We start from the raw sequence: 26,266 nt of genomic DNA on the forward strand, positions 1-26,266 counted from the left end.
TTGCAGCACCAGAACCAGCTCCTGAAAGGACAGAGGTCACGATGTCACCAAAACAATCAATCGAGAAATCACTCTTGACTCTGATCTATGCGCCGAAAATCCAAACCTGGTCGTCCTGCTCACTGTCAAGTGGAGGCTGAGTCGCGTGGCCGTTGGGCGTGGGTGTGGGCGGGGCTGACGGCGGCCGCCCCGATGACAGTGGGCGGGTCACAGAGATCCCGCCCTCCTTCCTCTGGTACTCAATGGGAGACTGAAGAGCTGTAAACAGGATCAGATTAGATTCGGATTTAACAAAACCAGATCAACTCCAAATCAGACACCGGAGCACACAGGGACATTCAAGAAATTCAAGGACGTTTTCGAGGCCAATGTGAGGATGTACTCACCAGACAGAAAGTTGTTCTGGGCGTCCAGCAGCGCGCCGATGGTCTCCACCCAGGTCATCTTGATGCTGGCGGAGGACGCCTGCAGGGTGAAGCGCTCAGCCGAGCCACGAGACCACAAGACGAACTTACAGGGTTCGCCGTCCACACTGTCCTGCATCGCCAGGTAACTCACCTGCTCGCACAGAGAAATACAGTTATTCTCAGTGTAAACGGGTCTGAACCAGATGCAGTGTGAACCGTCAGCAGTCCAACCTTGATGCTGTTCTTGAACTGATATCCAGGGTTGTTGGAGCCTTTCCGCAGAAGTTCGCTGAAGATGACGATCTGCTCGAACAGGAAAACCCTGCGCTCTTTACTGCGAGACAACACGCCTCCGTCCTGCTCCCAGACACAGAAGGTTTCCTGCTGCAGGAGCTTCCCCTGAGACATCAGCTTCCCCTGGAGAGAGGTTTATATACAGTTACTGACCGTCTTTATATGCAGTCACTGATCGTCTTTATATACAGTCACTGATCATCTTTATCTACGGTCACCGATTGTCTTTATATACAGGTTTACCTCGTATCCCTGCAGGCGTCCCAGGTTCATCATGTCGTTGCAGCGCTTTGGAACCATTGACATCAGCTCCACTGCTTTCTACACACACAAACACGCACACACATCAGACACTACAAATGCACTCGACCCACATTTTTCCCTTAAAAACTTGTGAAACCGTCTAATCACAGCGCAGCATTCTGTGCGGTCCAAACTGACATGTCACTCACCTCGATCTCCTCGCAGTCCAGTCCGGCTTTGGACGTGTACTTGAGAAAATCCTGAGAGAAGGAAGACAAGAACGTTGGGTCAGACATGTGATCTGATGATCTGATCAGATCAACCGATCAGATCAATTGATCAGTGTGTTGACGAGGTGGTGACAGACCTTGAGCAACAGCTGGTACTTTGTGATTCTCTGGATGGGTTTGATCAGATAATCGCTGATCGACATCCTGCAGCTGATCTCATGCTGGATCTCCTGCAGACAGACAGACAGACAGTAAGAGACAGACAGACAGACGGGCTCCTTAATCAGCTGTCAGGGTTTTTTTTTTGAAGGTACCTGTTCTGTGGCTCAGAGGCTAAGATAAAGTATTTATTTTTTATGATATGTTATCTATATCTTTTATCAAATATACAGTACATGTTCATAATAAAACACAGTTTTTAATGGGAAAAGTGAAACATGCAGACTTTTTACCTCGAAGAAGTTCTCGTACTCGATGACGATGAACTCTGACCTCGGCTTGTTCTGACAGTAAACCACATACATGTGCAGACGACGCTCCTACAAAACACACACACACATAATTTAGTAACATAATATAGTTGTACTACTAATAACGTAGTAGATTAGTAATAATGTGGCAGTAATGTATAAGTATTGCAGTAATAATGTAGTATTATTGACGCAGTACTCACGTGTCTGATGAAGAGGTCGGCCAGCAGGTCGTGATTCTGAACGCAGCGCTCCAACTCAATCAGGAAGAAACTGAAACAGGAAACATACAGCAGGTGTGAGTGTGTGTGTGTGTGTGTCTCTGTGTGAATTTATACTGTTTGTGTGTGTATTCGTGTTGCACTGACTCGCGGTGCCAGTCGTAGATCTGCTGGATGTTGCCGAAGACGATTTTGTCTTTTCCTCTCATGTCCTCAGGAATCCCTCTGACCTCCAACCTGGACATGAAGCCCTGACACACCACACACACACACACACACACACACACACACACACACACACACACACACACACACACACACGAATTAGAAGCTTTAAATTTTCTACCTCACCTGTAAATCCAGAGGAACATGTGAAACATATGTTCTCACACATATTGGGTATTTCTTGTTCTATAATAGTGATATGAACAATGTGTGTAAAATATACAATAAAATCACATATGGAAGAACAGTAACACCTGCTCCTGACCTTTGAACTGTACAGACAGGGGAGGTGTTAACACAGTTCACAGTTATTAAAATCTCACACCATTGAGACGCCATTGTTACAGATTTTTTTTTAAATTTACCATGTAGGCATCCTGGCGGTTTGATTCTTTAAATCTTTTTTCTTTTAGAGTCTAAAGTCTCGCTGTCTGTCGCCCCCTGGTGGCTGCAGTTTTCATTACAACAACAAAATGAAAGAAAAACATGCTATTGATTAATCTTTAGTCTTGTCATATCGGTTCAATCTGTGCATTAGAAGCTGATTTGTATTCTGTGAAATTAAAAACTGCGGAATCTAAAGGAAGAATTTGTGTCGTGGATCAGAGAGTTTAGAAACTCTGATGGCGTCTGGTAGGCAGAAATTCAGGGCTGACGTCAATATGAATATCTCACCTCGACGATCACACCCAGGTCCTTCACATAGTCCTTCTCTGATTGGACCATCTCGTTCACCACAAACCTGCACACACAGACAAGGTTAACATGTGTCTTCTCAACACATTTACATTAATATTTATTTTCTGTGTGTGTGTGTGTGTCTCACATTCGTCCTCTCAGAGCTTTGTTTCTCTGCTCGGTGTCAGATTCGTTGGAGCCTTGATCTGAATCCAGAGCCTGAGGAGGAAGAAAAGTGTCATATTTGACTTCATGTTTAATGTTCTTTTATTATAAAAGATATTATTTCATAAACATTTAAAATTGAGTGTGATAACCTGGGCGAAGATAAACTCAACCATGTGTGATATTATAATATTGGTGTTTTTTGTATTACCTCGGGGTTGTTTGGGTCTTTGATGATCTGCATGGGAGGTGGTAGAGGGGTGTGACTTTCTTCCTCTGGCTCCTCCTCCCCTCCACTGTGGCCCGCCTCCTCCTTCCTCGCCTTCTGCAGAAGCAAAAAATGATGACGTTACACACACGTTACACAAACAAATCCTCAGTGTCCTCGGTCAGTGTGTGTGTGTGTGCTGATATCGGACCGTCTGAGCATTTCCAGTGAGGGGTGTTGTCAGCTCCGGTCTGTTGTCCCGCCTCCTGGTTCTGATTGGCGGTTTCTTCTGTCCATCAGCTTTACCCTGACTCAGCCTCCGAACCGGACTGGTCAGCCAACGCTGCAGAAAACACGTCATTAAACGGACTTATACGTCATGTACAATGAGTACTACTACTACTCATTACTACAACAACAGTATTTATCTGTGGATGGTCTCGTCGTGTTATGAAAACTAATAATCCGTCTCCCACAGTGAGGATCAGCTGTTACCTTCAGGGTGTTTCCGGTTCCAGAGCCGCTACGTTTGGGCCCTGGAGAGCCTACGGCACCCCCTGGAGCCCCGCCCATTCCGTACACTGTGGGGGAGGTGGCACCTGCGAGAGGTCAAAACAAGGAGTGGTGAGTTCACTGAACATCAGAGCTGTGGGTAAATTTAGTGATTAGTTATTGTCTCACTGGTCGTCTGAGTGTGAAGACCTGAACCTTCAGAGCTGTAGAGACCCGAGTCTGCGGAGACACAAACACACACGTGAATTATATTATATAATATTATCATCGATTGACTTCAATCTGAACATTTTGATCAAACAAAAGAATTTTTCCAATCTAATCACACAAAAAAGAACAATGTCGCGTTGAGACATGAAACAGAAATGTAACATGTTTATTCTTAATTAAATCTAAGTTGTTAGGCAAATACACAAACAATAACATGATAATATTTAAGTATTCAGTCTTTCACTGTCATTACATATTAGTTATTTATCTGCGCATTGCATATTATTTAAAAGAAATTCAGTCAATAACTAAATATTCAAAGTCAGAAATGTATTCGGACTTCTAGACGTTCCTCGGTTCTGGAAGAATAATTCAATGCCACATTTTAAATTTACTGAAAAATAACAAGTTTAATTTCTGCTCAACAAAAGTAAAAGTTTTCATGAAGCATTTTTTAAATAAAATTATTGGTTTATTATTACAGAAGAATGTTATTATTGAAGTTGTTTGAGGTGAAGTTAATCATCTGTTGGAATCTGATCAAATGATTTGTAAATATAATCTTTATCTGTGAAGTAACAGGTCAAAAATAAGTGTTGACGACCCCCTTCAGACACACTGTGTGTGTGTGTGTGTGTGTGTGTACGTGCGTGCGTGAGGGAGCGAGCGTTTGTGGTGTGTTTGAAGTTTCAGAGATTCAGATACAGAAAACCTGCAGGTCCTGTCCAACACAGATACATTCCTGCTGCATGTTAGTGAAGGCATGTGTGTGTGTGTGTGAGTGTGTGAGAGAGAGAGCTGTGGAGAACTGGTAGAGAGACAAAGCAACACAGAGAGAGAGAGAGACAGTCACCTTGTTCTATCACTCATTAACCAACACACACTCATATTCCCTCTCACACACTTTTCTCTTCGTCCTTCGGTCGTATCATTACCCACCTCGCTCTTCCTCTCCCTCTCTCACAATCCATCTCCAAACGGCTGAGCAATCCCAGCATGCACCTCTGCCCCTCCGCATGTTTTCAACATCAGTCCATTCATATAAAAACACGACGTCACAGGGAGATAGAGGCAGAGATGTTTCTCCCCACGAAGCAGAACCAAACTACAGATGTCAGAAGTATATGGGGGTGGGGCTAACCGAATGGGCGTGGTAAAATAAATGGGTGTGGTCAATTGAGACTGAGTGAAAACAGGGATATTAGTCACTCACTATTCCCTGAAATTGTTTTATATCATTGTAATGTACAATGAAAACAAATACAACATAAAAAAATATATGTGTGTATATATATATATATAAATATATTTATATATAAATAAAACAAGAAGAATCCTCTCACTCTGGAGAGCTGAGCTGAAAACAACCACTTTATTTTTAGACTTGAAGCTCCTATTGTCTCATGACAGGGAAGAAGACCCAGCAGGTCGCCACAGTAACACACACACACACACACACACTCACAGAGTCAGAATGTTAAACTGAAGATTCCTGTTGAGTCTGAAACTCTCTCAGGTCGATGTTTAACCCTGAAACTGTCTCACCTCTGGACTTTCTCTCTCTGTGTTTGTGTGTGTGTGTGTGTGTGTGTGTGTGTGTGTGTGTGTGTGTGAGACAGGTACATCATCAGACCGATTCTACATTAACTCTCATGTGTTTAACTTCAACGCTGAACAGCACAAACACTTAAATGTGTCTTGTAATGTGTTGAATCAAAGTGACAAAAACCAAAATGTTAAAGAGCCAAAGCATTCAAACAATGAGTAATGAAAATTAAATGATAAATATCAAGGATGTTTTCATGTGGGATGTTGAGTTTGTTGTTCTGGTTTTTTGATTTGTTAAATTTGTTTGTTATCTTCCAGGATATTTAGTTTTTGATACCTTTTCTAATCACATGAAGAATCTTTCCGCTGAAATGTCTCACGTCATTGAACCAAAGATTTATTCTTGGACAGAAGCTGTAAACGTTTCTGTAATAAGTGTGGACTTTCTCTGTGAAACACTCCTGTCAAACAAACTGAACAGGTTTAATATTTCATGCTCAGACAGAAGACGTGTGTGTTTACAAAATAACAAACTGGGGTTTTAAATATTTAGGGGACACGGTCGGAGAGAGCGACAGGAAGTGGGACAAACGGACGACACAGTGTGGGCTGAGGATGTTTAAAGTTCCCTCGGCTTAAACAGGAAGTGACATAGGCCAAACACGGGAAGTGCTGCGGCAGTGGCAGATGATGCGAGGGGTCAAAGTTCAGATGGTTCTTATTAAAATCACAAACTGAATTAATTCAAAAAGTGCAGCTGCTTCATGTTCAGTCATTGTGTCCTGATTAGTGGCTGACCTGTGACCTCTGACCTGGTGGTGATGTCAGAGAAGGACTCACCCTTCCCGGCGCTCACGGTGGACGAGGAGTTGGAGGAGGAGGTGGCGGTGGAGGAGTTGCAAGAGGACGAAGTGGTGGTGCAGGTAGAGGAGGTGCTGCAGGAGGTGGTGGAGGCCGGGATGAGCCCCTCCATGTCGGCTCCACTGTGGGAGTGCGACAGGCAGAGGGCACTCATCGGCAGCAAACCCTCCTGCAGGGAAACACACAGCATGGAAAAGTAAAATGATTTAACCTTTATTGATTTAATCTCCCGATTATTTTTCTTACTTAAGGAGACGTTTGATTATTTTGTTTTTTTCACCTGCTGGGGTGTTTGATCCGTCGTTCTGACCAGACACCAGCCGGGTCTCTCGGCCGAGCGCTCCACCAGCTCCACGGTCAGACCACAGCGAACGCTGAGCTCCCCTGGTCCGCCGGAGGAGAAATCCAACAACACCACCACTAACTCACAGCCTCCAGACAGCTGCAGGGGTGAGACCGGTGACACGGGTGAGACCGGTGAGACAGGTTATCTACCTCCGTCAAACTGAGGCTGTCTGACCTGACGGTGTCAATTGACCTGTCACTGTCAAGTCATCATAATAACAATCACATGACCTCATCACTGCTACAGCTGACCAAGTGTGAACTTTCAAACTGTAAGAGGGAAAATGTCCCGTGTGGCAGCACAGTTTTATTTGATATAGTGAAATGTGATACTGAAGCATTAAAAGGCATTTTATGAATGTAACATAACATTTACCATTATATAATAAAACATAACATAATATAACAACATCATCTATTAATTGTACATTTATGTTAAAGACAAAATCTTAAAGGACCATAGCCTTAGAATCATAAACAGCTCTCTCTGCTGGTCAAACAGGAAACACCACTAGATTTGGTTAAGATCCAAGTGATGCAAGTGCCAGAAGAGCCTCATCTGATTTTAATATTAAATAACAAACAATTTGTTAATAGTCAAATATCAGACTGATCCATTTTATTTTGTATTGATCCTATTAATGACTCCTTATAATATAATAAGACTTAGGTATCAATCCGGAGGAGTGAGACTCTGTTGGAGGCAGTAGAGTAAAAGGTCAGGAGGTCATCGATGTCGGCTCCATTCAATATCTAAACCAAAATTCGTTCCATCCAATAAATGTAGATATATTTCAGTTTGGACCAAATGGACTCGCTCAATCACTAAATCTACTGTTACCAATAAAACCACAACCGATCCTTTTAATCGTTCGAATCATGTGATCAGCAAGCGATCAGAGTAATATATATATTCATAGATTATCTTCTCCTGCAGCAGATCTTAAAACACTGGAGGTTTTTTTTTTTGCGGAAACAAACCCAACATGACAAATGAGAAGCATTTAAACCTTGAAACCTCCATACATCATCCTGATGTATGTCCTCCACCCGTCCAATCACAGCAGGGTGAGGGTTGTGTTGCTGAGCCCCGATTGGCCCAACAAGATGTAGAACACATCATGTGATCTTGCACAATGAGTCAAGAGCGTCACGGTTACTAATGTGTGTGAGTGTGTGTGTGTGTTGACTTATAGTTAACTCCAGCACATGGGTTCCAGCTGGGGAGGGACACACACACACACACACACACACACACACACACACACAGTCCATAGGGAATTGTGGGGTGTTCCCCATCCAAATCGAACACAGCTGTGATCAGTCTTACAGCTCGTATCACACACAAAAATATGTTGGTCTATTTTATATATACATAAGTATATATGTATATAACAATTGTCAATGATTACTAAGACGTCGTTATCAAACCTTATCTCAAATAAATGAGTCTTGATATTTTACAGATTAACCATGAACTTTATTATAAATAAAAATAGATAAAAAGAAAACACCAATACGACCAAATATATATAGAAATTGAATTAAGAAAATCGACACAATTTGTATTATATAAGATATATAATATATATCTTTTCTGCATCATTTATTCTAAGAATTTAAAGTATTCATATCAGCAAACATAAATGTCAAATAATTATATTATATTTGACATTAAATAAAATATTTATCTATACATTTTGGTTTTATTTGTGTCTTTTTATGTCTTGTCTGTTTGGATTTTACCCCATAAATGTTCGACCAGCGTTAACTTGGAAACAGACTCCTCCTGAGACGGCCGCTGACCTCTGACCTGTTTGTTTACCTCCTGGCTCAATCACAATGATTAAATACTTTCGTCTTTCAAATCACGCTGCAAATTTCAAAAAATTTTTAGCCTCAAATTCACCTTAGTCATTAAAATATCTACAGTTTTACATCACTGATCATCGTTTATTTCTCTGAACTGTCACAACACAACAAACAGCCCACAGCTTGCAGGGTCAGAGGTCAGAGGTCACGACGTCCAGCCACTAACCCCACCCTCTGCCATCTAAAAGCAGGTTAGATAAATCGAACATACCTCGTCTGAAGAGCAGGAGAGTTGTGAAAGTTTCTAGACAGAATCTGACGCGGAGTAGAGGAAACTCCCTCAAACACACACACACACACACACACACACACACACCCAGCCAGCTGCAGCAGTGGTGAGGTCATCGTACTGCTGACACACCCCTCTGAACACTGTGTGTGTGTGTTACCTTGTCGCTGTCAGCGGTGTTTTGCGATGTTCGGGAGGCGATGGACACAGTGTCGGGCTGACTGCTGGCATCACCCAGACTGTCGGCGTCCTCGCTCGTCTCCCTGACGTTTTGAAAAACAAGGACATTTTTTTTTATTTATCCATCCTGTTGGAGTAAAGTCAGGGTCCAAAATACACAATGTGGCCAAAAGTATGTGTACACCCCATGTACTTCTACTCTGTTTTCCCTGGTTCAGTCTGAGCCTCTTTATTTCACTGGAGCTGCTACTAATGATAACTTTCATTATTGATGAATGTTTTAATGTAAATCAGAGTACAGAATGTACCTGAGTTGAAATATTAACAGGGTCAAAGGTCAGTTTTACTTAGAACAGCTGACGGGTCACATGATCGGAGGCATCTAACGTGGATGTGTTAACTTTGTTTCTGCGTGTGCGTCCTGACCTGCGGGTGATGCTGCGCTGTCGCCCCAGGGTGGGGTTGGGTGTCTTGGGGAGGGGGATGGGCTCCCTCAGCGCCCCCCGCAGGTGGCCCCGCCTCTCCTGGATCACCTGTCGGATACTGCGGACCCACTCCTGCTTCAGCTCCAGCGACGACGCCTGCGGAGGGAGAGAGAGTGACGAGGTGAACAAACAAGCAAACCTTTATCGACAGGTCAAACAACGAGGTGAAGTTACTCACTTTCAGCACCGTCTTGTTGTCGGACGTCGGCGTTCGTCCGACCCACAGAGCAAACTTACAGGGGTCGCCCTCGATGTGCTCTGTCACACCGAGCTCCGAGGTCTGACGGAGCGACAGGAAGCAAACAGGTGATCAATATTTCTACTGTTCCATACCGTGGTGTAACCTGATTTAATGTTTGTATACTCTGACTTTTAAGAAGAAAGGGTATATATACAGTATATATATATATATATATATATATATATATATATGTGTGTGTGTGTAAAATTTTACCCTCAGTCTGCTCTTGTACAGGTATTTGGTTCGTCCAGACGAGTCCTTGATTTCCTTGCTGAAGATGAGCGACAGCTCGAACAGGAAGAGATGTCGGTCGCGTCCCTTCCTGATCAGAGACTTCGGCTCCCAGACCGGGAAGGAGTCCTGGAGGAGGAGCTCACCCTGGACCTCCAGACCCTCCTCCAGACCTGACAGTGAAATGAACAGGTGTACGATTAGAAAAATGTTGTTTACTGTATGTGTAAATAGATTTTTTAGATTCTCAGAAACTCTGCAACATACTACTGAGGCTTCACAATAAAATCCCCCCAGGTCTGGCCGTTAAATATTAGCCTTTAAAAAAAAGGGTTAGGGTTAGGCTGACTTCTGACTTCATGGTCTGAAAAGTACAATCTGTAAGCGTCACCTTCCAACATGCTAACATGCATAGCATCATTGGCTCTCTTCGGGACGCTCAGCATCACATCCAGGCCTTCTTTGATCTCGCCTTTCCCCTCCTCGCAGCACGCCAACAACTCCTAAACACACACACACACACACCACGACACAACAATATATATGATGAGAATGTGACGGTTTAACACTAGAACTAGATCTAACTCAACATAACTTTCATTTTTATCCATTAATTCAACTGGATAGATTTCTTTTAAAGTAATTAATGAATATTTATTTTCAATACTAATATTTTCCACAAACCATATTTAAGAATTTTCCATTCATGTTTAATTTCCATTCCCCATAAAAACAACAAACTTTGTAAAAAGTTTGAGTGACAGCTGAAAACGCCACTTTAAACAAAAGAAGAGACATCATAGAGAAACCTCCCCGGTCTAAAGGGCTCGAACGTACGTCGCCTTCGGGCTCCTGCTGCCGAGCTCAGGTTACTACAAAGTTTCCAAATTGACATGAAATATCAGTCATTTAATATTCTGAGCACACGCAGCAAATCCTTCAGGCTCCATATGAAATGTTTAGGATTCAACGCTGCTCTCGGCTGTAGTGAAATCCTCAGTGAGTTGAGTTTTCCAAACAGCCAAGAGGAAGAAAATCTTTTTTCTTCCCCTTCTAGATTTAACAACCATTCAAACACTGCGGGAGAATCTTTATGAATTTAATGTGACTGAAAAATGAAAAGCTGTAAAATGACTGTACCTTGAGGAGCAGCTGGTATTTGGTGATTCTCTGAACTGGTTTGATGAGAGATGAGGAGATGGAGTTGGTCAGACCATGTCGCCGCTGGACCTCCTGAGCATAAACACACAAACTCGACAGTTTATGATCTGAAATATATATCTGATTATAGTCTCTGGATTATTGCCTAGAATAATTTCCAGAAAAAAACATGTAATTTGGTTCCCACATTGACATATAGACAAGAAAATGTTAATTATTTGGAATCTTATTTTCCATAATTATCAAACAGTGTGCTAGTCTGAAATGTACAACTACCCACAAAGACAAATTTTACTTGTTGCATGTTGCAGTCAGTTAATTCAGTTGCCATTTTTCATATAATTAGAATTCTTTACTAGGATTGCAGTTTTTTTAAATGTTGTGATATAAAAAGTGAAGCGGTTCTGACCTCAAAGAATCCCGCGCCCTGTTGTTGGATGAGTAGACTGGAGTCAGGTTTGTTTCTGCAGTACGTCACGTACATGTGGAACTTATCGGCCTGACAAACACACACAACACAAAAAATACAAATATGTATTCATTCCTTTAATCAATAATAATAATTCAAAAAATTAATTTAAATTTAAACTAAACAAACTGTTACCCATGTAACAAAGCAGTGGCCAACGTCTTCAGGAAGCTGTTCGTAGTTTTCCAACTCCTTCAGGAAAATACTGCAAAACAGAAAGTACTATATGACCACAAAGAATACTGTGCAGTATCTCTGCAGTACTTAAGGAAATAGCAGTACTGCAGTACATGTTGCAATTGGTGGGCTTGTATTCAAATCAATGCTTGTGTGGTAATGTAGGATGTATTGTATAACTCCTGTTTATATTATAGTTCATATAATATATGTGACAAATAGTACATATTGCCTAAGTGTGAATTATGAAGTATTTGCAGTATATTTCACAGTACCTGTTGTGGAACTCGTAGATGTCCTGGATGTTTCCGAACACGATGTCGTCCTTGTTGTTGAGACCAGACGGGACGTCCTCTGAGCCGCTCGTCATCTCCCACAGGTACGTCTGCACCAGGATACAGTGTTACCATTACGTTCTTGCTGTCACACGAGGATAAACTCTGAATCTCAACTGAAGCCGACATGAACATAACGTCCAGATGAATCTCACATTAAATGAAAATATCACCATGTACAACCTTCATCTGCATGTGATATGATCGAATGGTCCATAGCATTTACTAATTTGATCTTTTGGTAAGATTTTGGTACTACATGGAAAAATGTAGTGACATATGTCACAACGCAGTATTATAGAATATATAAATACAGTGATATTAATGTTACTGTGAAGTTTACCTCAATACACTCCTGCAGATCTCTGACATAAACTCTCTCTGTCTGAAGGAGCTCTGCCATGATGTACCTGAAAACACAAGTACACACAAACAGAGTTGTTATCAGTGGATATACATCAGTACCTGTAGTACTAGTACTAATAGTAATACTACTCACTCTTTCTTGCGAGCGGAGCGTCTCTTCTCGTCGCTGACCTGGTGGCTGGGGTCGGACAGGTTGACCTCGGGGTCGGAGTCAGACAGACTGTTGGGGATCAGCTCCAGCTCCAGGTCCTTATTGTTCTGTCAGGGCCACCGTACGTTAAAGTCAGTCGCTGTCAGTCTTACACTTACACCAGTTAAATATCCACGCACATTTTAACTCTACCTGTGAGCAGCCTCCTAGCGCCGTCTCCAGCAGGTGGCGGTACTGTCCCATCCTGAAGGTGAAGTCGCGGTAACGCTTGTCGACGGTGGAGACGCAGCGGCGGAGCTCATTGCGGTGGGCGTGGCCTTTAGCCAGCATGCTCTCAGCCAGCTGGATCAGCAGGTGAACCTTCTCCTGGGTGTGCTGACAGAAATCATTTCAAGTTTTATATATAGTTATTGACCGTTTCATATACAGTCTCTGATCAGCGATATTGATCGTGTAGAGTTCTGTTTTTTTCACCTTGGCAGAAACACAGAACTCTCTGTGTTGGTTCAACAGTTCTTGAGTCTCGGCCATATTTGCCCCCGGCGACGTGTGCGTGGTGAGGTAGTGGTCACCTGACTGCTGCAGCCAATCCAGAGCCTGGAACAAAAGGACGCGTTAAGCCTCAGTCAAAATTTCTCAATACAATTTTAAGGTGTTTCTACTTGAGTATTTACATTTTATGCTACTTCTATCTCTCTGGTCCGTCTTGAATATAAACAGTTAAATATTAAAGATGAGTATGTGACTGCCTATCCACCAATAGGAATGAGTCGATTTTCTACCTGCTGGGTGTGGCTCTGGAACATCAGATACTGCTGGCACTGATCCAGTCGACGCTTCTTCAACGTCCAGAAATGAAGGACTCTGTTTTCTCTCTGCAGCAGCTCACTGAGTATACCTGCACACAAACGGAAATTAACTCTTTAACATCCACATATATGTATAAACAAATTAACCGTGGCGTTCCTCAGGGCTCCATCCTGGCTCCACTCCTCTTCTCTATTTACTCTGACCATGTAAATGTGTGTGTGTGTGTGTGTGTGTGTGTGTGTGTGTATGTGTGTGTGTGTTTGTGTGTGTGCTTATTCACCTTTGACCTGTTGCTCCGGTACCCTGGAGTGCCCGGTGACCTCGGTAACCCCGGAGACGGTGACGCTGTGGCCAGATATGTTCGCCATGGTGACGCTGTTGCGATGGATGTACTTAAGGAAAACCTCAGCATTTCGTCTGGCCAGCGTGCAGGCCTGTTGCCATGGAAACAAAACAGTCAGAGATCCCCATACATTAGTTCATTGACACTAATGAATGCTGAGTTCGATATAAATTTTGGGGCCTCGTCACCTTTAGGAACGCCTCCTTCTGCTCCATGTGTTTATTGACGAGCGGCAGCAGCAGCTCCGGTTGCCGCTCTCCTCCTCCACACCAGTCCTCCTCCCGACGGTACTCCTGCTCCAGACTCTCAAGCACCCCACACACCTGGAGACACAGACAGACAGACAGGTGAGGAGAAAGACAGACAGACGGGTCAGGGGACAGACTGACAGAGAGACAGACAGTGTTACCTGCTGGGACGTCCTGTAGAAAGCCGCGGAGGCGTTGACTAGTTTGAGTCGGTCCTCGATCCTGAGCATCAGCGTCTGCCAGTGCAGCGCCACCGTCTGTGCACAAGACCTCACTGCGTCCGGATCATAGTGACCTGACCTGAGGGCGGAGGGGCGAGGTCAGAGGTCACATGGTTAGGTTCTAGGTGAAGATTAACCTGAAGGAAATAAATCTGACATAATCACCTAAAATCTGTAACCACGTTACCAACATGTTTGGAAACAGAAAAATAAAATACTAATGTTGAACGATTCCTTTAAGCTTTAACTACCATTTAGATATGTGGTAATAAAGCTAAAGTCATTTTAGCTTGCACTGCTAACAAATTCAGAAACCGACTATTGATTATTTCTACTCATACTAACTCATCTGTTTGATACTGTCTAAACTTGGAACGGATGTTTTCTGAACATTTCCAGGGGACTCACCTGACGAGCAGCTCTGCTCTCTGCTGCAGAGCCAGAGCCACCTGATGCGTCCTCTGCAGGGAGTCAGCGTGGAGCAGCGCCTGAGGAGGAGACGATTGAGAGAATACAGACAGACCAGGTGTGAACACGTCATTATCTTTAATCTGTAAGGACATGTTATGTTTGTGTGTGGACAAAGTCCTCATCAACGTCCCGCTGCTGTATGTGCAGTTACCTCTATTGCCTGCTGGAGGCGCTCGTGTTCCCTCTGCAGCTGCTCGGCTTCAGATAAACAGCTGGAGTTCAACATGCAGGACGACAACATGACCTCGCCCTCCGAGATCCAACCGAGCACCTGAGACACAGACAGGTACAGATCATCATGTACAGGGGGGCAGATGTCTGTGTGTGTGTGTGTGTGTGTGTGTGTGTGAGTGTGAGTGAGTGTGTGTTACCTGTTTGACCTGGCTCTGCAGGTGTCTCAGCTGCAGGTTCTGCTCCAGGTGTGTGTGTGTGTGATCTGCGATCTGCTGTAGCTCCTTCTGTTTGTCCTGCAGGTGGCGCTGCAGCTCCTCCACCTGAGAGGAGAGGCCCCCCTCGGCCTCCGACAGCTCGATACCTAAAACACACACACGTTCAAAGTGTGTTGGGTCCTCACAAGTGCATCAAAAGCAGCAGTGTATGTGTGTGTTTTCCTGTTCATTCATGTGAATATGATTGCAGAGATACTGTATGCTGCTTGTGTGTGTGTGTGTGTGTGTGTGTGTGTGTGTGTCTCCATGGCAAATTCAATACGCTGGTTTCCACGGAGACCATCTGTGTGCTTCAGAGACCAGTTTCCATGGTAACCCCATCCCCCCTTTTCCCCCTCCCCTCATTATTCTCTCTTCCCCCTTTCCCCCAAATATCATCAATGTGGTCAAACTGAAGCTGCTTTCTGCATTCTATTAGATTCTGTTCTGTTCTGTTCTATGAGTAGAGGAGATTATAATATAATCAATATGGTATCATAGTAGCCTTTTTTCCTGTTCATACCATCAAGAACCCCTGGAAAACCCTCAAGGAAATCTAAAAAACCCTCAAGCACTGCTCCCAGACCCACAAGCTGTTCAGATGACTAGTAGCAAGGAATTCAAGGACCACATGGACCTTTTAATGAATCTCTCAGCCCAAACAAATTCACTAATGAAACGAACACTTTCACCTAGAACAAGAGAAAAACCCCTAACGCCCCAAAGACCACTGAGGCACTATCACACATCTGTGGAAATTCATCAGAAGCATCTGGACACCATATTCAAAGGACAAGGAGCTCTGAAACACACATGTAAGACAATGTGGTCCCCTTCTCTCTTCTTGTGGTGTACGCCAAGACTCAATCATAGGTCCCCATACTTTTCTGTGTATTTTAGCTGATTAACTTTTATTATTCAAAAAACATGGAGGTTTGTCTCTGACCTGATGTTTGGACCTCGGTGATGTACTGCTGAAGGTCGTGACCTTGCTGGATGACCTCATAGATCATGTTGTTCATAGCCAGCCTGCGCTCCATGTGCCTGCAGATCAGTTAATCAGTCAGTCCATCAACTCCTGCGATGACCTTTTATTAATGCGTCATTTTCATGCTGAGCGATGATGATGTCATCACACCGGCCAGGTTACCTGTGGATGCGCTGCTGCGCTAGTGTTAGCGCCTCGGGGCTGGCCTCCACTAATCGTGATTGGCCCAGGGCTAGCTTGTCCTGGTTTACGTCGGCTAGCCGCGTTGATGCTTGCTTTTCAGTGGAGAAGTCCTGGGACTGTTTCTGGAGGTCCTGCTTCCAGGCGTCTATTTCCCCGGTCACCTACAGACACGCACAGACGCAGTTCAACCTTGATCCACTGCCGAGGAAGGAAGTTCAAGAAATGTTTTTGATACTATTTGTAAATTAAGAACCGAACTGTACCTCCAGCGTGCACTGCTGTAGGATACGGAGCTGCAAGTAAACATCCAGTCGGATCTTCCTCTGGTGGAAAAGCTCCTCGAGTTGAACGTGAGACTCCTCCAGCTGCTGCAGCACTGACTCCACATGGGCCACTGAGCTGCCCTGGGGCCTGAAACAAACACACCCGCACAAAAAACAAAACTGAAAATAAAAAACAAACTATAAATAAATACAAATAAAAAGGTACCCACCCACACAGTCTCTACTATCCGGAAAACAAATGCTCCTTTACAAGTTATACGAACTAGAAAACAAACCCACAAATTATACAAAGGAGAAAAATATACAACACAGTCATTTTATACAAAACGGAAAACCACTGCACCCACAATCATTGCAAACTCCAACTCCACAGGCTTCTGAGCTGCCATGATCAGTGAATCAAGCGCACCCACGAAGGCTTTACAAAGCTAGAAACAAACGCACCCGTGCAGGCAAATATAAAAGCTTTACTTTGCAAACTAGAAAATAAACGCACCCACACATTTTACATAAACTAGCAAACAAACGCACCCACACATTTTACATAAACTAGAAAATAAACGCACCCACTCCTTCTACTGGTCTAAAACAAACACGCCCATCATAATGAGACACACCAGTTCCAAACAGGCCTCTGTGCTGCTCTGACGGGTGAAATAAACGCCCCCACACAAGGTATAACCTGTCTCTTTGTGCAGTGTTGAGGCATAAATCAAACACACCCACGCTCTGTACCTGAGTTGCAGGATGAGGTCTTCTCCCTCCCTGATGACACTCATCGCAGCTTCCTGTGGGGTCAGGGTTAGAGTTGGGGTTAGTGTGGGGGTTAGAGATTATGGGTCAGAGGAGGTTACAGGGCGTGTTAGGTTGTTATGACGGGGTGGGTCAGCTCAGACGGACGGGGACAGAGGTGGACGGGTACCTGGGTGTTGGCCTGCTGCTGCTGCTGCTGGCTGATGAGAGTCTGCAGAGCCTCCACAGTGTCGGGACAAACACAGAGCTCTGAGGAGAGCTGCTTCTGGAGGCCGTCCATCCATGCAGAGAGCTGAGGGGGGGAGGAGGAGAGATGAGAGAGGAAGATGGACCAGTATTAATAAAACATGGTGGACTCAAGCTAAGATATGAGATAAAGTTCAACCACATTCATTAACTCAGCTCTCAAATAACAGTACTATTTACGCGTGTGTGTGTGTGTGTGTGTGTGTTACCTCCTTCGTGTGTGTGTAGAAAGAAACGGCGAGATCCAGCAGCAGCTTCCTCTGTTCGACTCGCTGAATAAACGCCTGGACACACATGTTAACAACAAGTTAACAACATGTTGACATGTCACGTGGTCTTAGACTTTTAGGTCTGTTGTGGGCGGTTATGACTCAGGAGGTACAGCAGGTCGTTCACTACTGCTATTTAATACAGACCAAATTTTACTTTAATATAAGGGGCTTTAATTATGAAGTACAGATTTTTGTGAAACTTTAATAAAATGCATGACGTCGTCCTGCTGCAGTAAGTCAGTTTTTCTTTTCCCAGGGAGCAGGAACGATCTCAGCTGTATGTGCCATAACCTTCACATATGATTCACTCATTAATATGTTTTCATCCGTCCATTCTCTGTCCTCAGATACCTGCATGCGCAGCTCCAGATCTCGAGCTGCCTGGTAGATCTCCTCCTCCTCACACTCTCCAGACTGAGCCAACTGATCTGCTGCTTCCAGAAGCTTCTCTGCATTAGTGTAAGTGTTCTGACGCACACACACAGACACAAAGAGGTACGTTATAAGCGAATATCAGAGAGGAGGAGTTTGTCCTGATGATGTTAATATCAGCGTTTGATTTCTATGGAGAGACATTTGTCACGTGTGAAAGAGCTACAAATGTGCACAATGATTCAACTTCACAGACAACAATAACAATGTTCAGTTTCACATTGTGTCCTTTGAGAACAAATATCTAAAAATATATGAGTCAGTGTTTTTACCTGCGCCACCTGCTGGAAGTCGTCGTGACGTTTCTGCAGAGCTCGAGCTCGGTGCAGAGATTTCCCAACGCCGCCATGTTTGTTCAGGAATACTTCGCCGTGCTGCTCCACCCAGTCCAACACCTGAGAGACAGACAGATGGACAGGTGGAGAGAGAGAGACAGAGTTTCAAAAATCAAAGTTTTATGGACTCATTGTAAATCAAATATTGGATTTCGACAGACTAGGTAAAAAAATTTTTAACAACCACCTTTTTTTTCTTCGCATAGTTCTGATTGCATATTATCTGAGTGTGTATATTAAAAATGAATCTGATCTGTCGTACCTGTCTCACATCCTGTTGAAACACGCACAGCTGCAGGCGCTGGTGGAGGCGGAGTTTACGGTGCTGCCACGCCCCCTCTACCTCATGGTGACCCTGCCGACAAAAAACAGACAGATGTCACACCAGTCCGCCGGTCAGGTGGTCAGTGACAGTGAGACGGGAGAACGTGAGTCCTACCTGCATTACTTGGTGCAGACCTCCCATGATGCCGTGCGTGGCGGCCGTGAAGTCTGGTTTGGTCGCAGAGTTGTCAGAGTCTGTCGCTGGGCAACGTTGGAGAACCTCCAGTAAGGCTTTACCACTTTCACTGACCTGTAGACAGACAGACAGACAGACAGGTGGACAGTCAGACAGACAGGTGTTGAGAGAGACAGGTGTGCAGACAGACAGGTACCTGTGAGTAGTTCGCAGCGATCTCCTCGTTCAACTCCTGGTGTTTCTTTGACGCAGCTTCCAGTTCTGCTGTCGCCGAGGGCAACGGCCCCTCAGAGCACACCTGAACCCAGCCCTCCACCTTGAGCAGAAACTTGACAGACAGGTAGAGAGACAGACAGGTAGATGGAGAGGCAGACAGGCAGATAAACAACAGGTAGACAAACAGGTGTATTAATCACCTGCTCTGCCCCCTGGTGGAAGCCGGTTGCCATGGCGAGCGTGTTGCTACGCTCTTCCAGCGCTGTGGTCAGGGACTTCCAGTCTTCCTGTAACCTCGACGACACCATGGCGATCCGCTCGGCGCCGTAGTGACCGGCCTCTGCAAGCCTCGCCGCCACGGTGACCACGCTGTCCACGTTCACACTGCCGTTCTGCCCAGAGACATTCAGAGACGTCATTAATGAGGTTTGGTTAAAGATCACGTGAACAACCGAGCGCAGAGCGAGATAGCACACTGACCATGCAGTTAGCGGTGAAGTGCTGGTGCTGTGTCTGGAGGTCGAGGGCGTGCTGGTGATTCTGGCCGACCTCCGCCAGACTCTGCGTGAACAGCTCTTTACTGTGGGCGATCCACTCCGACATCTGAGAGAGAGACGGGCAGGAAGAACCAGTGAGACAGGTGAGGGAACATTTACGTCCAATTCTACTTTACTATTCACCTGTGTTACAGACCCCGCCCCCCTCACCTTGGTGGCGTCCTGTTCAAACAGGTGCAGCTGCAGAGCCTGGTCCAGGTGCAGCTTCCTGTCGCTCCAGCTCTGCAGCAGGTGGCTGCGAGCCGCCTGCAGTCGCTCCAGCAGAGACGAGACCTTGGGCGCCACGCTCTGGAAGTCCGCCCCGCCTGACAGCCAGCTGCTGTGGCTCCCACCACCGCTGCCGCCGACCTCGTTAGAGGCGTCACCTTGTGAGGGGCCCAAGCGCATGCGCTGGAGCAAACTCCGCCCCTCTCGCTCAAGGGCGTCAATTGGCGCTGTGGCGATGGTGTTGCGGAGACGGCTGTGTTCCTCCAGGAGTCTGGAGAGGGAAAATATAATAAACTCCACAATGTAATAAATTATTTAATAGTCAATAAGAGGCTCCGTCTTACTTGCGGGCCTCGTCCACGTCCTGGGGCTCTGGAATGCGGCTCAGCCCGGCCTCCAGCTGCTCGAGCTGGGCCAGCAGCTGCGTGGCGGCTCCCGTGAACTCCTCCAGACCAAGACGCAGCTCGGTCCACTCCACGTGGTCGTACTCCAGTGAACCGCCGAGGTCAGAGGTCAGCTGGGAGGGGTCGACGAGCCGGGACAGACCCTCCACCGACACCAGGCTGGTCTGCAGATAGAGACAGTTCACTGACTCACTGCAGGTACCACAAATACAACAAAACTCCAGTATTTCTTAAAAACACTCCAGTATTGGTCCACTAGTCATCAGTAGTAGTACTTCAGTAAGCAGCAGTAGTATATTGTTAATCAGTAGTATTACTGCAGTAGTACCTCGAAGCTGAGCTTGGCGCTGCCCAGGTTGGTCTTGTGTTTCTGCCAGAACGTGTCCGGTTTGATGAGCAGCGCCGTGTGGATGCTGGAGGAGAACGACTCCTGCAGCGTCCGCAGCACCGGCTTCACGCTGTCCCACTTACTGCCGCGCATGTCCACCACCACGGTGAAGCCACGCGCACGCACATCCTCACTGACAGACAGGAGGAGGGAGGGAGGCTTGGTGTTAGTCTACTCCAAGTACTGACCTCACTGAGAGAGAGACGGGTCGACAGACAGACAGACAGCACTGTACCTGGGTACGGTCGACAGGTAAGTGACCAGTCGGCTGAGGTCCTCCTGCTTTATTCGATCGTGATTGGTCCTAGCAGGGAAGGTCAGGATTGGCCCCCCACGTTTGTCCCGTCCACCTGCAAGACGCAGTCGGTTGTTAAACGTGTGTGTGAGTGTGTGTGTGTGTGTGTGTGTGTGTGTGTGTGTGTGTGTGTGTGTGTGTGTGTGTGTGTGTTACCTGATACGAAGGCCACTTTCTCTCTGAGCACCGTCAGGACGTCGACCGCCCGAACACTCTCGGCTTTACCTGAACCTGAGATACACAGAGAAGTTGTCAAGCTCGTGTCTGCTAGTCAAAAAAAACTGGAGGAGTTTTTAAAATCATGACGTTATTTTATTTCCAGCTTTTTGATATTCACATACAGATTGTTGTGCTGTTGGCCTTTAGTCTCGTCGTCTCAAAAACACGCTACTTGAAGGCTTTTTTGATTGATTGATTTTCTCGCTGCGTCCAGTTAGGAACTGGGTGTAAGATGTTTCGCAGCCAGACCCAACATTTTGCCCGGATCTTGTTAACCGTCCACTGCCCTCTACTAACCCTCATTGTGATGCTGACTAAATTAAATGGAGTGTTTTTCACTTTTAGAGCGGACGACTCGTCCATCCATCCATTTTCTACGGATTATCTCAGATCAGGTCGTGGGGGTATTCGGCTAATCGGGGTGTTCCAGACATCCCTCTCCCCATCAACTCTCTCCAGCTCCTCCTGGAGGATCCCAAGGTTTTCCCAGGTCTGATGGGATATGTAGTCCTAGTTGGTCGTGCCTGGTATACTCCAATGAAAGGCGTCCAGGAGGATCCTGATTAGACTCCAGAACCGTGCTCCACCTGGACGTCTGAGCCCCGAGAAAACTAACATCAGCCAGTTGTATTCACGATTTCATCCTTTCGGTCACTACACGAAGCTCAAGAGGGCCTCGGACTTTTGCCGCTGATTCTCATCGGATCCGACTCGTCTAAATTTAAATGTCCATTTAAACCTACAAGAAAATTAGTCATCCTAAACGTCCCTGGAGCTCATGCATGATACAGACAAAACTGTGCTCCCGTCATTTCAAAAATGTTGTGTCCATATCAGCATATTGTTTCAGCTCCAGATATATTAGTTCGGACCGAAACTGTCCGATTGCCACTGGCATCACTTGAGCCTTGCGGCCGGTTACAGACTGAACTCTGGCTGTTGAATGTGTTTGGTTCAATCCACAATGAATCAGATCATCCATCGCGCCTCAGTTTCACTTTTCAGCTGTTTTTTTTCCTCCAAAATGTTAGAATGAAGGCCAAGCAAACGACATCAGACTGTTTCCAAACATCCACCAAAATCAGCCAATCAGGCTTCAGAGAATCGGACTGACAGACATTTCAATTAAAAAGAGTCCTGCAGCTCAGTGTGTGTGTGTCTGTGTGTCTGTGTGTCTGTGTGTGTTGCAGGCCTCCCATGTGTGTCAGATCATCCTACACAGCGGGAGGAGGCTAATCCAACACACACACACACTGAGGGCATTAAACGTCTCACATTAGCAGCTTGGCGAGCGGCGATAACCCTCCGAGAGAAAACCTAAAAACATGGAGGCGATGAAGGAGAAGTGAAAGGGAACGCTCTCATTTATTCAACCCTCCTCGCTGTGTCCTCTTTCTCCTTCACTCGTGTCCTTGAATCCTTCTTCCTACCAGACCGATCCGTCTCCTCCTCAGACGCAGACTGACAGTTTAATCTGTTTGTCTTCAGACAACTGATGGATTATCAGGAGCAACTGGGAAAATCCAACGCTGCGTCCTCAACTGAAATATACAGGTCATGGACTAATGACATCAGTAAATAATTTATATAAAGACGACCAGTGACTGTATATAAAGAAGACCAGCGACTGTGTATAAAGACGAACAAAGACTGTACCCACGCTCACTCACGACCAATCGTGAGTCAGTAAGCTGTCAATCATGACGTCTCAGCCTGTTTTTATATCATCAAATAACTAATGAAAAGCAAAGTGATCAGAAACACGGACATTTGAACAAACATCAGTTTGACCTCACATGACAGAAACATCTACATGTCCCTTCTGCTAACATGGAGGGGGCGGGGCTTATGACCTATACTGCTGCCACACCAGGGGGCGATCTGTCATGGCGTCCATCTTTAATTACACTCTCTGGTTATGATCAGTGTTCCTCGTGTTAGTACATGAGCAGACTCTAACACTAATGAGTCAGTGGTCAGAGTGTAAACATGACACACTGACAATTATCTGAAAACTTAATTAGGAATCTGATTGATCCTCGATCAGCTGTCCGTCACACTGACTGATCCTAAACCAGCTGTCAGTCTCTGTCGAACCAGGACGGGAGGCTGGAGATGGGAATTCCATTGTGATGAAGTTGTGTGTCTCACACACACACACACACACACTCTGAGTTAGTAAAGCCTAAAATAGCTCGTGTTCAGAGCAGATGAAAAGCCTTCAGAGAAACTTGCTGTCATCTCACTGATTATACAACAGAGCTAGTGAAGACGTCTCACCACTGCGTCGTCCATCCTGTGGTGTTCACGTTGCCATTTTGCGAGCGCACTAAAGACCTTTATACGTGACAAACCTGCGTCCTGTCGTCATCACCCACGTGGGCTGCGTTTCCCCGATACCTGACTGATTGGTATGTAGACGTGTGTCGGACGTCGGTGTGTCGTCGTTCTCTCACATTCTCTCTCTCCCTCATCCTCTCAGAAAATAACTTATACATTTATGTATTTTTATGCATCTTTTTAGGTGGACTTTTTATTGTTCCGTCTCCTTTCCTCAGGTGATACTGCCGCTCATTGTTACACTTCTGTCTCCTGGTTCGGCCTCTTCTTCTATGACAGCTCGCTGCCTCAACTTCCTGTAGTTGGTCCGATAGTCCAAACCATCCCAAAATAATGTTTTCACACTGCTAACGAACCGAACCACGGTTCAGTTTGATCCGGACCAAACTTTGGTACATTGGCCGTGGTCCGAGGAAACTTTCACACCTGCAATTTAAGTTTGGACCAAACTGAAAAGTCTGAAGTTCCGGACCAAACAAGGCAGGTGTGAAAATGCCCTTCATCTTAGAAGATCGTATTTACTCAAACCTGATATTTACAGCAGATTTCTTGATTTTAATTTTAATCAGGGCCCAGATGTTTCTGGCCCTGAGCCTTTTTTGGCCCCTGAGCCGCTGTATTCCCACCAATGCTCTGAGGTTCAGTAAAACAATGAAGCAACCAACAACAACAACAATAATAATAAAGTCTGCTTATTGTATTTGGTTTGGTAAGTTTAGTTAGTTGGGTTAGTTAACAGCAGGCCTGCCAAAGTCTTAAAAAGCTTTGAGTTCCCTTAAAAAATGTCCTTAGAAGGTTTGACAAAGTCTTACAATTTTTCTATGTCAACGTCTGAGTCCTCACCTGTGGACTCAATCTGTGGGTTATTCATCATTTTTAAAACGATGCCCGTTCAGTGGTCAAACTTCCGGTTTTGTCGTTCCCAGAGAGATGTGCAGGTAAATGATCTCCGCCAACTTTTTGATCAAGGACTTAAATGATTATTCGTTTTGAGTGATTATTATATATATATTATGTTTGCGTCAATGAAGTAAAAGACCGATTGATCAGTTGACAGTCACCTGTCCCTTGTCCAGTAGTGCTGCATGAGGGATGGGTGCTGTTGCTATGGTTACCTGCAGGTTAACATTCCACCTTGATGTCGGAACCGTGACGATCAAAATGATGAGATGATTTTTAATTGACTCCTGTCAGCCAATCAGAGGCCAGCACTTCGCTGTTACTACTACTGGTGATGATGATACTCTACTGGAATGAATGGGACACACGTTTAATAACCAAGCAGGCCTTCCCACAATGCTCCTCGGTAGGACCCTCCACCCCCAACACACACTTACACACACCTCAGTGCCACTGGACACACACACACACACACACACACACACATTCTCTGAGTCAATGGGCGGATGTGGAGGCATCATGGCGACAGCAGCTCCCACTACACACACACACACACACACACACACCCTACCTGCCGTCGCCAGGCCGTCCGGGCCCGCTTCTCCTCCTCCATCCGACGGATTCATCCTCCTCCTCCTCCTCCTCCTCGCGCTCCCTCCTCCGTTATGTACCGTCGGTCTCTCCGCTCCTCGCGCCTCCTCCCTGCCTACCCGTCCATCCCTGCGGCTTCACATCAGATCGGATCGGTCCAGGCTCCCGGACAGGCCGGCGGGCGGGCGGTCGCTCCGTTGGACCGACGGATGTGTTTCCCTGCTCCCGGTACCGATCACTGCTGCATCCTCCTCGGTTCAGCCTCGACAAGTCCTCCTCCTCCTCCTCCTCCTCCGCTGCTGCTGCTGCTGCTCTTACGTTACCGTGATCCCGCGCGGCATCACATCACGTCATCGTTACTGCTTCCGTTACCGTCTGCAGATACCGTTACTGTTTCCCCGGTGCCCCGCTCTCCCTCTGTCCTGCTGCCGGTCTCAGTGTGTGTGTGTGTGTGTGTGTGTGTGCGCGCGCGCGCGCGCGCAGGCGCACCGAGGACAGAAAGGGGCGCTGCACGAGGGCTGCAGCAGCTGCTGCACCGATTAACACCGACCCCCGCCTTTTCCCGTTACTATGACGTTGCCGTTACTGTCGGTACAGTTACTGTTACCGCTGCTCCCGTTAAAACGAGATCAGCTAACAGCCGATTCGTATTTTTATTCAAATTTAATTCTCTTTATAAAGATATCTAATTTCTAAAACAATTCAATGTACATAATTTGACATAATATTACATGTTGGTTGTATCATATTTATTCAAATTCTACAAAAATAAAATTGCATAATATAACGTAATTCAATACAACATACATGAAATTATATACTATAAAAAACTATTAAAGTATGGCCTGTCTCATATATTGTGATTTCTATCAACAAGGTGAATGATTAATAATAATGATAATAATAATTCTATGAACCAATAAGAACAAAAAGAAGAAAAATTGAGTTCAAAATGAGTAATAATATCACTGTATACATCTGATGTATATCAATATAATATTGATCGTAAACACACTAAACAACTTCCCTTATGAATTAATTTGTGTTTTCATTCACACCAAAAATTCAAACCGACAACGATAAGAATGTATATCGTGTGTGTGTGTGCGTGTTTCAGGAGCGATCGTCTCCACTGCAGTGACAGTTCGAGGTGAATGAAT

At 45.4% G+C, this 26,266-nt stretch overlaps 1 protein-coding gene and 3 long non-coding RNA genes across 5 annotated transcripts in view; 3 read left to right on the top strand and 1 right to left on the bottom strand.

The window, feature by feature from the left end:
- LOC118309724 overlaps positions 1 to 8,059 on the top strand; it is an 8,737-nt gene extending 678 nt beyond the window's left edge. Inside the window, exons 2-7 of the long non-coding RNA XR_007031383.1 lie at positions 1 to 549; positions 668 to 834; positions 939 to 1,940; positions 3,620 to 3,765; positions 6,203 to 6,469; positions 6,587 to 8,059. The exon at positions 1 to 549 is cut by the window's left edge and continues 161 nt beyond it. This is a non-coding gene — a long non-coding RNA (uncharacterized LOC118309724). The remainder of the gene's footprint in view (positions 550 to 667; positions 835 to 938; positions 1,941 to 3,619; positions 3,766 to 6,202; positions 6,470 to 6,586) is intronic.
- LOC118309719 (kalirin-like) overlaps positions 1 to 25,553 on the bottom strand; it is a 27,219-nt gene extending 1,666 nt beyond the window's left edge. Inside the window, exons 1-57 of one of the 2 annotated variants that reach the window (XM_047334024.1) lie at positions 25,087 to 25,553; positions 21,213 to 21,287; positions 20,997 to 21,111; positions 20,702 to 20,894; positions 20,314 to 20,537; positions 19,913 to 20,240; positions 19,686 to 19,808; positions 19,406 to 19,597; positions 19,186 to 19,317; positions 18,969 to 19,103; positions 18,792 to 18,884; positions 18,467 to 18,589; positions 18,114 to 18,230; positions 17,700 to 17,774; positions 17,414 to 17,536; positions 17,227 to 17,279; positions 16,471 to 16,618; positions 16,187 to 16,368; positions 15,983 to 16,080; positions 14,980 to 15,143; positions 14,760 to 14,879; positions 14,546 to 14,625; positions 14,078 to 14,216; positions 13,857 to 13,991; positions 13,606 to 13,759; positions 13,298 to 13,413; positions 12,990 to 13,112; positions 12,708 to 12,890; positions 12,498 to 12,622; positions 12,342 to 12,408; positions 11,939 to 12,048; positions 11,622 to 11,691; positions 11,427 to 11,516; positions 10,997 to 11,089; positions 10,248 to 10,359; positions 9,839 to 10,029; positions 9,563 to 9,664; positions 9,326 to 9,480; positions 8,880 to 8,982; positions 6,554 to 6,715; positions 6,253 to 6,442; positions 3,823 to 3,873; positions 3,637 to 3,740; positions 3,353 to 3,484; positions 3,145 to 3,258; positions 2,917 to 2,987; positions 2,766 to 2,832; positions 2,013 to 2,116; positions 1,848 to 1,917; positions 1,627 to 1,713; positions 1,312 to 1,404; positions 1,154 to 1,204; positions 945 to 1,022; positions 639 to 824; positions 387 to 558; positions 107 to 258; positions 1 to 21 (exon numbers count right to left, since the gene is read on the bottom strand). The exon at positions 1 to 21 is cut by the window's left edge and continues 1,666 nt beyond it. In XM_047334024.1, coding sequence (XP_047189980.1) covers positions 1 to 21; positions 107 to 258; positions 387 to 558; positions 639 to 824; positions 945 to 1,022; positions 1,154 to 1,204; positions 1,312 to 1,404; positions 1,627 to 1,713; positions 1,848 to 1,917; positions 2,013 to 2,116; positions 2,766 to 2,832; positions 2,917 to 2,987; positions 3,145 to 3,258; positions 3,353 to 3,484; positions 3,637 to 3,740; positions 3,823 to 3,873; positions 6,253 to 6,442; positions 6,554 to 6,715; positions 8,880 to 8,982; positions 9,326 to 9,480; positions 9,563 to 9,664; positions 9,839 to 10,029; positions 10,248 to 10,359; positions 10,997 to 11,089; positions 11,427 to 11,516; positions 11,622 to 11,691; positions 11,939 to 12,048; positions 12,342 to 12,408; positions 12,498 to 12,622; positions 12,708 to 12,890; positions 12,990 to 13,112; positions 13,298 to 13,413; positions 13,606 to 13,759; positions 13,857 to 13,991; positions 14,078 to 14,216; positions 14,546 to 14,625; positions 14,760 to 14,879; positions 14,980 to 15,143; positions 15,983 to 16,080; positions 16,187 to 16,368; positions 16,471 to 16,618; positions 17,227 to 17,279; positions 17,414 to 17,536; positions 17,700 to 17,774; positions 18,114 to 18,230; positions 18,467 to 18,589; positions 18,792 to 18,884; positions 18,969 to 19,103; positions 19,186 to 19,317; positions 19,406 to 19,597; positions 19,686 to 19,808; positions 19,913 to 20,240; positions 20,314 to 20,537; positions 20,702 to 20,894; positions 20,997 to 21,111; positions 21,213 to 21,287; positions 25,087 to 25,141 — 6,921 coding nt within the window. In that variant the 5' untranslated portion in view covers positions 25,142 to 25,553. Of the gene's footprint in view, positions 22 to 106; positions 259 to 386; positions 559 to 638; positions 825 to 944; positions 1,023 to 1,153; positions 1,205 to 1,311; positions 1,405 to 1,626; positions 1,714 to 1,847; positions 1,918 to 2,012; positions 2,117 to 2,765; positions 2,833 to 2,916; positions 2,988 to 3,144; positions 3,259 to 3,352; positions 3,485 to 3,636; positions 3,741 to 3,822; positions 3,874 to 6,252; positions 6,443 to 6,553; positions 6,716 to 8,879; positions 8,983 to 9,325; positions 9,481 to 9,562; positions 9,665 to 9,838; positions 10,030 to 10,247; positions 10,360 to 10,996; positions 11,090 to 11,426; positions 11,517 to 11,621; positions 11,692 to 11,938; positions 12,049 to 12,341; positions 12,409 to 12,497; positions 12,623 to 12,707; positions 12,891 to 12,989; positions 13,113 to 13,297; positions 13,414 to 13,605; positions 13,760 to 13,856; positions 13,992 to 14,077; positions 14,217 to 14,545; positions 14,626 to 14,759; positions 14,880 to 14,979; positions 15,144 to 15,982; positions 16,081 to 16,186; positions 16,369 to 16,470; positions 16,619 to 17,226; positions 17,280 to 17,413; positions 17,537 to 17,699; positions 17,775 to 18,113; positions 18,231 to 18,466; positions 18,590 to 18,791; positions 18,885 to 18,968; positions 19,104 to 19,185; positions 19,318 to 19,405; positions 19,598 to 19,685; positions 19,809 to 19,912; positions 20,241 to 20,313; positions 20,538 to 20,701; positions 20,895 to 20,996; positions 21,112 to 21,212; positions 21,288 to 25,086 lie in introns of those variants that run through there. The other variant, XM_047334028.1, reaches the window with a different exon arrangement.
- On the top strand, positions 9,361 to 15,144 carry LOC118309744. The gene is made up of 9 exons (XR_004793581.2): positions 9,361 to 9,690; positions 9,860 to 10,048; positions 11,957 to 12,869; positions 12,998 to 13,167; positions 13,279 to 13,781; positions 13,863 to 14,015; positions 14,537 to 14,663; positions 14,756 to 14,894; positions 15,082 to 15,144. It is a non-coding gene; the product is annotated as an uncharacterized LOC118309744 (long non-coding RNA).
- On the top strand, positions 18,851 to 20,962 carry LOC124850487. Its single transcript, XR_007031384.1, has 3 exons — positions 18,851 to 19,845; positions 19,937 to 20,571; positions 20,751 to 20,962. It is a non-coding gene; the product is annotated as an uncharacterized LOC124850487 (long non-coding RNA).
- Positions 25,554 to 26,266: the final 713 nt, after the last annotated feature.

This window comes from Scophthalmus maximus, chromosome 1 (genome assembly GCF_022379125.1).
Source record: "Scophthalmus maximus strain ysfricsl-2021 chromosome 1, ASM2237912v1, whole genome shotgun sequence".
Taxonomy (NCBI): domain Eukaryota; kingdom Metazoa; phylum Chordata; class Actinopteri; order Pleuronectiformes; family Scophthalmidae; genus Scophthalmus; species Scophthalmus maximus.